Source organism: Hordeum vulgare, chromosome 6H (genome assembly GCF_904849725.1).
Source record: "Hordeum vulgare subsp. vulgare chromosome 6H, MorexV3_pseudomolecules_assembly, whole genome shotgun sequence".
NCBI lineage: Eukaryota > Viridiplantae > Streptophyta > Magnoliopsida > Poales > Poaceae > Hordeum > Hordeum vulgare.
The window spans coordinates 136,203,182-136,215,243 of NC_058523.1; the positions used below are offsets into that span (position 1 = coordinate 136,203,182).

Here is a 12,062-nt window from a genome sequence, read left to right on the forward strand (position 1 = left end):
TGGATCTAGCATCTTGTAGTCTGGTCTTTCTTGAATCATTGGAACTAGAGTGTCAAATGAGGAATCCAAGGATCTCAGCAGTTTCTTCACAACTTCGTGATCAGTGATGTCTCGAGCTCCCAGTGCTTGCAATTCATTGGATATATCAGTGAGGCGATCAAAGGTGTCTTGGCAGCATTCATTGTCATGTCTCTTGAAGCGATTGAAGAGATTGCGAAGAATATCAACACGAGAGTCACGCTGGGTGGATACTCCTTCATTTACCTTGCACAATCTCTCCCAGATCAGTGTTGCAGATCCCAAAGCACTTACTCTTCCATACTGACCTGGGCTCAAATAGCCACAGATGATGTTCTTCGCTTGAGAATCGAGTTGCTTAAATCTCTTCACATCAGCTGCAGTGACACTGGCAGAAACGAGGGGAACGCCATTTTCCACAATATACCAGAGATCATTGTCAATTGCTTGCAGATGCAGTTGCATTTTGTTCTTCCAGAAAGGAAAGTTCTTCCCTTCGTAGGTGGGACATGGTGCAGTCACCTTGAACATGCCTGCAGTCGACATAACTAAAACTCCAGGTGGTTAAACCAAAATCACACAGAACAAGGGAGTACCTTGCTCTGATACCAATTGAAAGTGCGTTATATCGACTAGAGGGGGGGGGTGAATAGGAGATTTTTAGAATTTCATCACTGAGGAAATTCCTTTTGAGGAAATTCCTCACTGATGACTAACTTACAGCGGAAACAGTTAAGGATCAGTTGTGCAATTGTTCACAACAGCAGTATTACAGAGTGAAGATTATGAAAACAGATTGCACAACAAGCAGGCACGCAGAATACAGATGATGATTTACTCAAGTGAAGAATTTGGGGTTGAGGAAATTCAGAGAGAGTCTTCAGCAAATTCTTCAAACAGTCACAGTGAAAGTCATCAACACATAATACAGAGAATGTAAAGAGTTGAGGAATTAGAACCCGATTCTTGATGAAGACTGTTGTTGATGACCCAGTTCCAACTGCTGTGACAGTTGTACATCTGGTTTGGAGCGGCTTGGTATTTAAACCAAAGGACACCCAGTCCCAGGACACACAGTCCCTACCGTATTCTCCTTGAGCTAAGGACACACAGTCCTCGCCCAACACTCGTGGTAAGTCTTCAGGGCAGACTTCCAAACCCTCACAAACTCGGTCACCCGGCGATCCACAATTGACTGCTGGATTGCTCTAGACCATGACGCCTAACCGTCTGGAGGATGCACAGTCCTCAAAGGTAAAAGGCTTCAGTCCCACACAGGAACAACTTCTTCAGTGATGCTCAATCACTAGGTTTGGTTTGTGGTTTCGGTAGGTGGTGTATTTCCTCACTGATGATTTACTCTCGAAAGCTCTGAGGAATTGGGTTGCTCTTATGACAAGTGTCAGTTTCTAACGGAGCAGCCAACCAGCTAGTGGTTGTGGGGGCGGCTATTTATAGCCTGGGAGCATCCCGACATGATTTGACATTAATGCCCTTAAATAATATGACCGTTGGAGTGGATAAGATCAGTGACTTGGCGTGGCTTATCGAAACGGTCGGGACTCTCAACTGTGAGAGTCCTCATGTTACTCATATTCCTCACTTGAGGCTTTTGGTAGGATTTGGATTGGGTTGAGCATCATGAGGAAATCCATTCCATAGTGTTACTTTGACCCCCTTTAACAGTACGGTGTTCCTATTCATCAAATGCGAAGAAAGTAAAACAGAAAACGAAAATCTTCACGCTTCCATTTCTTCAGAACGATTTTCTTCAGGAACCACCGATCTTCTCAATATCAATATCTTCATGAGGAATATCCATTTCATCGCAAATTCTTCGCGATTCATTTCTTCAGCTTCAGACCAATTTCTTCAACTGAAGACATATATTTTTAGGGGTCGATATTCTTCAAATATCTCAAACTTCTCAATGACTTATAGATCCCGTGTACACTTAAAAACACATTAGATACTTAACCTATAAGTCTTCAAACCACCAAAATCACTAAGGGGCACTAGATGCACTTACAGTGGGCCGAACCCACGTCCGAGTCGGTAACAGCCCACGATCCGACGTCTCGGATCGTGTCATGTCTGTTACGTATTCTCCGTTCCTGACCGACAAAAATAAGCGCGTAGGTATGAGCTCGGCTCGGCTCATTCCCACATCGTGACGAGGCGGACGGCGGAGGAGGAGTGCGCGAGGACACCTTCTCTTCTCACTCTCCAATAGCATGTGGAAGAGACACCCTTATAAAGGGGTCCAACTTCTTTTCCACTAGCGGGATGGGACTAAACTTTCCACCACCACCTTGTCATGCCACCACCTACATGGACCCTTGAAGATTTTCTGAAATTCTTTTATGGACCTAAGGCCCACTACTAATTTCAACACATTCTACTCACGTACAAAGTTTCATGAAGCATTGACATGACGGTACCCTTAGCAAAGAAAATATAATTAGCACCATACTGTTCACCCAATAGTGTTTTTTTATTGTAGCTTTGATTTTGTCATTTTCGGCTAGGATATCACGAATGTTGTTCCTTCGGGAAACTTCATACGCGAGCATACCGATCGACTATGCATGTTAAAAAAACAATGTTTAATTTTATTTATAGTATATATATGAAACTATAAATAGTAAAGTGTGTGTGGAACAATATTCATCAAATCCGCATCGATTATATATTTATGAATGGAGATAATATTAAACCGCATAGCAGTAACTTTTCATTAACGATTATTTAGATTTAATTTAATTGGAAAGACTTGAAAAGACTGATTTAACATTAATTTAAATTTACTTAGTTATTAATTTAATTGAAAAGACTTGAAAAGACTGATTTAACTTGTTAAACTGAGTGGTTAACAGCTATGACCGGTCCCTATTATGACTTCACCATTCACCTTTTTTTTTCCACCGAGTCATTGAGATGTGCGCTGCGCACATGAGCAGTCTTGCGCGCAGCAGCACATCGATACACTCAACTACACGCCGCGGTACAGGCGCGGCAGCACATCGCATAAAAGCGTCTCGAACTAAACGCCCCACTCAACTACACGCCGCGGTACAGGCGCGGCAACGCAGCGCATCCCCCGTTTTCTCTTTGTCGTCTAAGCCAGCGAGGGGCGGCGCCGTCGCCGTCGCCGCCGCGCTCTCCTCCTCCGCCTCCTCCGCTCCTGCTCTTCCTCGAGCTGTCATTCTCACGGCAGGGAGGCAGTGAGACAGAGAGGGGCTGCGCATCTTGTGACATCGGCAATGGCGGTAGGCTCTCTCTCCGTCCTCCCTTCTTCTGGCGATTTTAGAGCCCCATCCATTAAACGGATTAGCTAGTAGTAGTACCATATTCCGGTCAGTTAGCATCCCCATAACTGGAAATTAAACTATTTCTAGTTGTACTCATGTATATTTTTTGGATATTAGCTTAATGTCTTGTTGTGACAGTCCTGGAGGGAGTTTGTTCGATAAAAAAAAGATGGTATTTTTTTCTTCCTTTTTAATGTGCTCTAAACTCTAGAACTGAATCTAGTTGTACTGATTTGCACTAGAGATTTCAATGGCAATATCTTGTGGCTGTTGTGGGCTTGTGACAGAATAATTATTCCCTTTGCGTCACTTTATTCTCTATTATTGCTTTTTTTAAGGTCACCGGGGAGGGCAAAAGCCCTCCACCTGATATTATTACTTTTTTGATGGTTTCCTTTCAATATTGATCGAGGTGTGCTTAACTCATGTTACAGGACCGGGATAGCGACAGCGATGACAATGCTAAGTTTGAGTGGGAAAGTGATGGCGAGGCTGAGCCTTCATCGGCTCTGGCTCTTAGGACCTCAGATGCTCCTGGCCCGTCCACGCTGGTAATTCAGCACAAGAGCTAGCCCTGACTTGTTATTATTATTATCACTATTATTGTAGTGTGATATCTGTTTGAGGAAATGTCTAAAGGATTCTAATGGGCGAGCCAACGAGGAAGCGCCATCTACTGCTTTAATTGAGGAATATGTAGCAATGGGTTTCCCAAAAGAGATAGTCCTGAAGGGCGTGAAAGAGATTGGTAATACTCAAAATAACTAGTTTCATTTCATTTGTCTTGTTTGTGTTTATATCTTATGTTTCAACCGAGGCTTTTGTTTTCAGGGCATAGCGATGCAGATGCATTGCTCGAGCTAATTCTCACATATCAGGTATTTGTCAATGTGCTTTATCTTGATAATATGATACTTTTGCTACATGGCAAGGATTGTATGTTATATGATTGGTGATGTGAAATGCAGGCACTCGGTGCTGATGATACAGTGGATAACTGCTCTACTTCTGGCTGCGCCCCTCATAGTGTTGAAGAAGATGATGATGATGATGATCTTGATTTTGAGAATTGGGATGACAAGAATGATGATGTTGCTGGTAAAGAGCCCAACTGTGATGATCCTGGTGATGAGGTAGACGATTCCTTATCTTTAGTTCAGTAGCTGAGAATTCTTTCATCATATATGTGCTGTTATATCTGAATTTTTTACCATGCATACCTTCAGCACCCTCTTTATGTATTGTTTGAGTTTTGTTTATTTTTCTCTTAGTGTTTCAACGGTGTAGAATTGAATTGTGAAGTTTGTGCATTTTATTTTGTATATAGAATTCTCATCCTGCTCAAGTTTATCGTATAATAGTGTAATTAGTGTTAGGAAAGCAACTTGTCTATATTGAAGGCCCAACGGGCATATATATATATATATTACATATGACTTGAGGTGCAAGGAAAGTAAACATAGACTAATAAGGACTCCTAGACTAATACTAATAGACTAATAAGGACTCCTAGACTAATACTAATACTTCCTAACACCCCCCCCCCTCAAATGCAAAGCGTATGCAATAGCATTGCATTTGAAGAGGTGTAATACTAAAAAAATGATAATCCAAATCCGCGTCTTGAGAGTGTTGTCGTAGCATGAAGAGTCTTCAAAACTTGTCGAGTTGCCGAAGGAGTGAACGAAGAGATGGCACATCAGAGGTAGACACCGCATCACTTGAAGATACAAGATAAGTATCAAGAGAAGATGGGTTGTCAAAAGAAGATAGCACATCAAGAGGAAGACACCGAAGAGATGGCACATCAGAGGAAGACACCGCGTCACTTGAAGATACAACAAAAGTATCAAGAGAAGATGGGTTGTCAAAAGAAGATGACACATCAAGAGAATAAAGCATTGTGCAGAAAATCATAGTCCACGACTACCGTCGGCGAAAGAAGCTCGGCGGATAAGGCACGATGGACGTAGATCGACAATGCAAAAGAAGTCCAGAAAATCCTATAGAAAACAACAAGGGCAAATAGGCCACAAAAGTTGCATAGAAAGGATCAGGACCAAAGAAAAGGCTGACAGACTAAGGTGGACTCGCATGGCATGAGAAAACACAAAATATCAACGGATTTGGTGGACGCAGCGGAAAACAAAGAAAACTAGAAAACACACACTAGATTAGGGATGATGGCAGCAGAAGAGAAAAAATAATATCATGGCGGCGAAGGCCAATTCCAACCAGAGTGTGCGTGAGACGGTCCTGACTGTATAGAAGGTGGTTGCTCAGTGCGGGAAGCCTGAGTCAGAATACCAGCAGTACCCGTCGAGGAAGAACCTGAAGCAGCGAGCAGACGCTTAAGTCGCAGAATATCCTGCTCAGTCAAAGCGATGGCTGAAGCTGTCGAGGTAGATGACGAAGTCTCTGTAGATGATGATTGCGCCTGGCGCAAGTGTTTCTTCTTCGTGTAGCAGTGGGACTCAATATGACCATCATTGTTGCAGTAGCCACAATGTGGACGGGGGCGACCTGAGCCTCCAGAAGGAGTGGGCAAGAGCGGCGGAGTACTCGAGTGAGAAGGGGTCGGTGCAGCAGGGGGCGTAGAAGTAGCCCGAGCAGCTAGCACCGAGGGAACCTCCAGCAAACCAACACCACGTAAGCGAGTCTCCTCAGCACGAATCTCAGAAAGCGCCTTCATGAGAGAAATACGGCCACGAGCAAACAACTGAGCACACCGAGGCTCAAACTCCTTACGGAGCCGAGACAGGAACTCGTAGACGCGATGAAACTCCAAGTTGGTCTGGACAGCCTGGCAACAGGGGCAAGTACGACAACCAGCAGTGCGGAGAGAATCGAGCTGGCGCCAGATAGCAGAACTCTGTGTATAGAAGTCATCAACAGTAGAGTCACCCTGCTGAAGAGCATGCTCCTGACGAACCACGGAGAGGTATAAGGCATCACCAGAGGGCGCATAGCGCTGACGAAGGCGAGTCCACATCTCAAAGGCAGTAGGAAGGCCCAAAAACTCAAAGGCAAACTGAGGCAGAACACTAGCAGTGAGAACAGCTGCAGCACGAGCATCATCATCAAGCCATTGGGTGTAAGCGGACAGAGCACCGTGATACACCTGAAGAGCCTCCTCATAAGCCAAGACCTTCGCATCATAAGCACGGATAGCAGCCTCATCAGCAACCTTAGCTGCATCCTTCATAGTCTGAGGAGCATCCGTAGGAAGAGTCGGAGGGATCGGCGGAGTGGGAGCCACAGGAGGAACCGGACATGACGGACAACAGACCTCGTCAGAAAGAACACCCAGAGACGGATGCCACGCATGTGAATGCGCATAAAGCCAATGAACTCGGTGTAGTTACTACCATCGAAGATCACCGAACAACGAGGGACAGCAACATAGCCCGATGCAGTAGACATCTTCTTTTTTTTTTTTTTGAAATCTCAGTCAACCTCTCGATCTGAGACCGTGTCGATGCGATCTGGAGGCAGGGCGGAGTGAAGCGGCCCGATCTGATGGGATCTGGCGACCCGATCCCACGTGCAATCCGGCAGCAGGGGAGTACGGCGGCTGGAGCGGCTGGAGTAGTAGCAGAGGAGTCGATGCGATCTGGAGGCAGGGGAGTACGGCAGCTCCAGAGCGGCAGCAGAAGGGATCCACCAGCGGCTGGAGCGGTAGCAGGAGGGGATTCACCAGCGGATTCACCAGCGGCTGGAGCGGTAGCAGGAAGATTCGATCTCGTCCTGGACTGATCCGATTTGGCGATGGAGACTGGGACGAGGCAGGGCACGAGGAGAGTAGCCGGCGTGGAGAGCTGCCGCTACGAGACAGAGAAAAGAAGCGGCGGCCACAAAGGACGACGACGAGGCGAGGTGGATCAATAGCACGAGTTGCGGCGTGCAAAAAAATTGACCTAGCTCTAATACCATGTTAGGAAAGCAACTTGTCTATATTGAAGGCCCAAGGGGCATATATATATTACATATGACTTGAGGTGCAAGGAAAGTAAACATAGACTAATAAGGACTCCTAGACTAATACTAATAGACTAATAAGGACTCCTAGACTAATACTAATACTTCCTAACAATTAGGAAGTGAGATTGAATATCATTAGACCAGTACCTACTTCAGAGTAATCAATCAAACTGGAAAGTAGTAGAAACTGAGTGTATTATTGTCCTGCTTGTTTGTGATTTTTATGAATTAAAAATTTCGTTTCTGTTAGACACCACTCCTTTTCTCTGCAGTTCTTATGCATTTGAATATTAGTTACACGACCTAAAACTTGTGGAATCGGGATGCTATGCGCAAATCATATTACTGATGCTTTAACCAAAAGAAGATACTGCAGATACCACGAAACTATTATGCTCTTTGATTGGTTTTGTAGTCCAAGATATAGTGTACAATCAGACTTAGCTGAGAAGAGTTCATAAGAAATAGAAGCTAAACTTGAATGCTGAGTACTAAATAATTCTAGCCTGCACTGGGGTAAAGTTTGTGCTGCAACGCAGCTCGTCACTTTTCCATAGAATGCAAGGATGGTTGGAAACTAGCTTGCTGGTTAGGGCGAACAAGATCTTCAAGAATTAAATGGCATTGTTCAGGATTCTTCTTTGACTTTCAGTTACACAAAGTGATCTTAATACTCAAAAGTGCATCACATACCGCACTAGTTGCATCAAACTTCCCTCCAAGACCAACCTCAAGAAGAGCAATATCTACAAGTTAGAGCCGAAGAAAGCGAGGGATTCGATGTAGAAATGTTGTGCGAGAAATACATACAGAGTCACTAATTTAGAAATCTCAGAATGTAATATATGATGCGATAGCTGATTTTCGTGTAGGTTACGCAAATAAAACTAGTGATGAGAATGTTGCATGGTTGAACCCAATTCATGGCTAGATATATGTAGTGACTGAAAAGAACAAGTAGGAAAAGATAATGGAGTGCTTGACGTCTATTATACCTGCTCGGCGAAAAATATCTTGATTGCTAGCAAGGTGATGAACCTGAAATAGTGTGGAATGCGTATATCTTTATGTTCTCCTGAAGATACACGCATTTGCATTATCTTCCATCGGTTCTAACTTTCTTCCACTGCTATGCATCCAGCACAGAGTGCCATTAGTGATACAACAAACTTGAACATGTTCTTTCAGTTTCTTCCTGTCCAGCACCACCAATACTTCATATGGATATTTGCTAATATAGGTAGTTGTTTCAAGTATAAAATGATGAGCTTTTGTGTTCATGCATACAGTAACTCTTGTATTAACATCATTCTCAAACAGCAACAGAGAACAAGAAGTTGAGTTCCTAAATCATTTCATTGATTTAACTCTTGATCAGTTTTTTTCTATTGTTTCGTGGGTAGTCTGTGCTATTCATTTCTTGACAGTTGATTAGCTGTAGCCCCCTTCATTTCTCTGGCCCTATAGATGTTGGTATGTAGTTGTATTTCTCTATCAGCAGTCACTCAGTTGGCATTAATAAGTCAGTGAGACGTAGGAAGTATTTTCCGACCTCAGTTTTTATTGTAACTCTGAAGGATTTTCTACGAGAGATGTCACAGAAAGACAAGAAGATCAACTCATTAGTAGGCATGGGCTTTCCTGAAGATGAAGCAAATATTGCTATTACAAGATGTGGTATGCTCTTTTTGAAGTTTTTATTGTAACTCTGAAGGATTTTCTACGAGAGATGTCACAGAAAGACAAGAAGATCAACTCATTAGTAGGCATGGGCTTTCCTGAAGATGAAGCAAATATTGCTATTACAAGATGTGGTATGCTCTTTTTGAATTTTTTGTCTCGACAGTCATGCTTTCACAGAGAAGGCAACTTATACCATACATTTCTGTTTGAATTTTTCTAGGTGTGGATGCTGATCTCGTTGAATTAGTTGATTCAATCAGTGCATCACAGGTTGCAGGAGATTTGAATTCCAGAAACATATCTGACTATCAGGTACCTTGTGCTTTTATGTACATTTCAATAAGAAACGGTTCTGCTCTTTTAATTCGATGTAACTGGAATCCGTGTACATTTGGTAGGTTATGGATAGATGCTTTGATTCGTTTGGAGGGAGAAAGAAAGCAAGATTGATGGAAGAGAGCAAGATGAGGAGCATGCAGTATGGACCCTCCTTTGCTGGTAGCCATGATGAGCCAACACGTATCCCAGATCCTATGGTTGGATTCAATCTGCCCAGTGACAGGCAACCATCAGTGATCAGAATGCTTCCTGAACAAGCTATCGGACCACCTTTTTTCTACTTTCAGAATGCAGCCCGAGCTCCACGAGGTGCATGGACGACCATTTCAAAAAAATTCTATGACATTCAACCAGAGTTTGTGGATTCCAAGTATTTTTGTGCAGCTTCAAGGGAAATTGGGTACATCCATAATTTGCCAGTTGAGGACAGAGAAGCTCTTCTCCCTTTCCCTCCAAAGACTGTATTTGATGCATTCCCACAATATAAGAGGTGGTGGCCTTCTTGGGACCAAAGAAGGCAGCTCAACTGCTTGCAAGCAAGTGTGGCAACTGCAAAGTTAATAAACCAGATCCAGCATGCTCTTGCAAGATCAGGCAACCCCCTGAGTGTTCAGAATCGTGTGGTGGATGAGTGCAAAACTTGGGATCTTGTCTGGGTTGGGAAAGACAAGGTTTCTCAGTTGGAGCCTGATGAGATGGAATCTCTGCTCGGTTTCCCAAGGGACCACACAAGGGGAGTCATCAAGACAGAGAGGTATAGATCTCTCGCGAACTCCTTCCAAGTTGATACCATTGCTTACCACTTGTCAGTGCTGAGGGACATGTTTCCTAATGGTATCAATGTGCTGTCCTTGTCCACCGGAATTGGAGGAGGAGCTGTAGCTTTGCACAGGCTTGGGATCCGCATGAGGACAGCGGTGTCTGTTGAGAAAGGCGAAACTAATAGGAGGATTTTTAATGGTTGGTGGGATCAGACCCAGACAGGCAAGCTGGTTGAGATTGCTGACATGAAATCTCTCACTAATGATAGAATTGCATCGTTAGTTGGTAGATATGGTGGCTTCGACTTGGTTATTGGGGGCAGCCCAAGTGAGCAATCTGCTTTGTTATATGACTACCCCAGAATCTTGGATGCCATCAAGTCGGCTATGGCAAGGTTGTAGGCTAAGCATCGTAGTACCTATTCTGTCACTTAGTGCTAATCTCTAGGAACCGCAGCTTCATCTATGTTTAAACATTGAGGTGACGTGGTGGATGTTTATTTGCAAGAAATGCCTTGTTTTAAGTATCCAAATTCTGTTTAGTGCTGGACCAACAAATTTTGCCATGCACCGCCTTACATGATGCTCTTTTTTGTCTGGTTGAGCTGGACATGTCATCTAACTGCTTCAGTTGTACACACTGCTAAGACTGGAATTTGGTGTTTTACATAGAGACAGAGACTTATTTTGCTTAGTTGCTTCATATCATTTTCTCTGCGTAAACTTAACACTGCATCAAGCACTTAACTGTGGTTTCCAGGCTATGAAAACAGTGAACACGATAAGGTTAAAAGAGGATGTTAATTATGAAAAGCGTATATAGGAAGGTAAAAATACGACCTGATCTTCTTCTGCTGCTAACCTGTAGACAAGCAGGCTGTTTAATTTGCTATTTCCCACAGCTCTTTCATCTAGCAAAGCATTTTAGCATAGATGATATTGTACATTTTAAGTGCAAAAGTGACTGGTACATTCACACAAACAAAAGACATTTTCTATTCTGGGATGCAAAAGAAGCCGATGCAAATTCAGAGATAGTTCTCTCTGTTCTTTCTCTTGTTAGGTTGTTTCGTTTTGTATAGCAAGCTTGCCAAGCTGAAACAAGTACCGATATCTGATAGATCCCGTGGATCGACAAGGCTAGATGTGTTCGGTGAGAGTAGTGGTATGTTACCTTATCCCGTACTCGATGAGTTCCCTCCGGTGACCGTCGTGAGGTGGTGACGACGGTGGGGAAGGAGAGAGATCCGATGGTGGCGGTGATGGACTTCCCATCGCTTCAGTGCTACCCTCTGGATCGGGTTAGGGTTAGGAGTGGGGAACCAGAGGCGGCGGCGAACCTCGTAACCCGTGCCATGGTCCCCACCTCCTCTATATATAGCACTGCGCGACAGGGGCCCACCAGCCTTGCTTGGGCTGGACGCCCCCGATCAGGGCGTGAGTCAAGGTCCAATGGGCCGTTGGGCCCATTGGGAAAGATATCAATCTAGCATTCTCCCCCTTGATCTCATCATATACTTTTAACCTTACCCGTTTCGTAACAGATCAATACATAGGGCATGTTTCATCGTCACGGCTCAATTGCCGATGGAATCAGACAGCCACAATGTACCTCTCCATTTTGAGACAGATTCTTTAACCTTGGGCCCTTTATTGTCCGGAAATTTATACTATACCATAAAACCCATGTCGACTGTGTGTTCTCCGAACACGCTGGGCGGTAAGCCTTTGATAAGCAGATCTGCAAACACTTGTTTGTTGCTTTTATGCTTCAAGCATTTTTCTATAATTCCGGACTTTCTCCTTCACCACACGTAACTCTTTGTCAGTGTGTTTGGCATCAACACTTGACTCGTTGTGACAGGAGCGAAAGAACTTAAAATGGTAATCGTCGTTGTCAACCATTATCCACTCCGGGTACAGGTAGCCTTAACCACGTTGCCCGTCCCTCAGCCTCATATCAAGCTAT

The 12,062-nt window shown here is 44.0% G+C and overlaps 1 protein-coding gene across 2 annotated transcripts; it reads left to right on the forward strand.

Moving 5' to 3' along the window:
• The first annotated feature begins 3,071 nt into the window (after window positions 1-3,071).
• On the forward strand, window positions 3,072-10,620 carry LOC123402344 (DNA (cytosine-5)-methyltransferase DRM2-like). Of its 2 annotated transcripts, none has more exons than XM_045096251.1 (8): window positions 3,072-3,287; window positions 3,764-3,880; window positions 3,969-4,077; window positions 4,161-4,207; window positions 4,298-4,462; window positions 8,888-8,987; window positions 9,214-9,305; window positions 9,392-10,620. In XM_045096251.1, exons 1-8 carry the CDS (start codon window positions 3,282-3,284, stop codon window positions 10,493-10,495), a joined length of 1,740 nt encoding a protein of 579 aa, XP_044952186.1. In that variant the 5' UTR covers window positions 3,072-3,281; the 3' UTR covers window positions 10,496-10,620. The 2 variants fall into 2 exon arrangements, with proteins under 2 accessions (XP_044952186.1, XP_044952187.1); XM_045096252.1 differs by having other exon boundaries at window positions 8,912-8,987.
• Window positions 10,621-12,062: the final 1,442 nt, after the last annotated feature.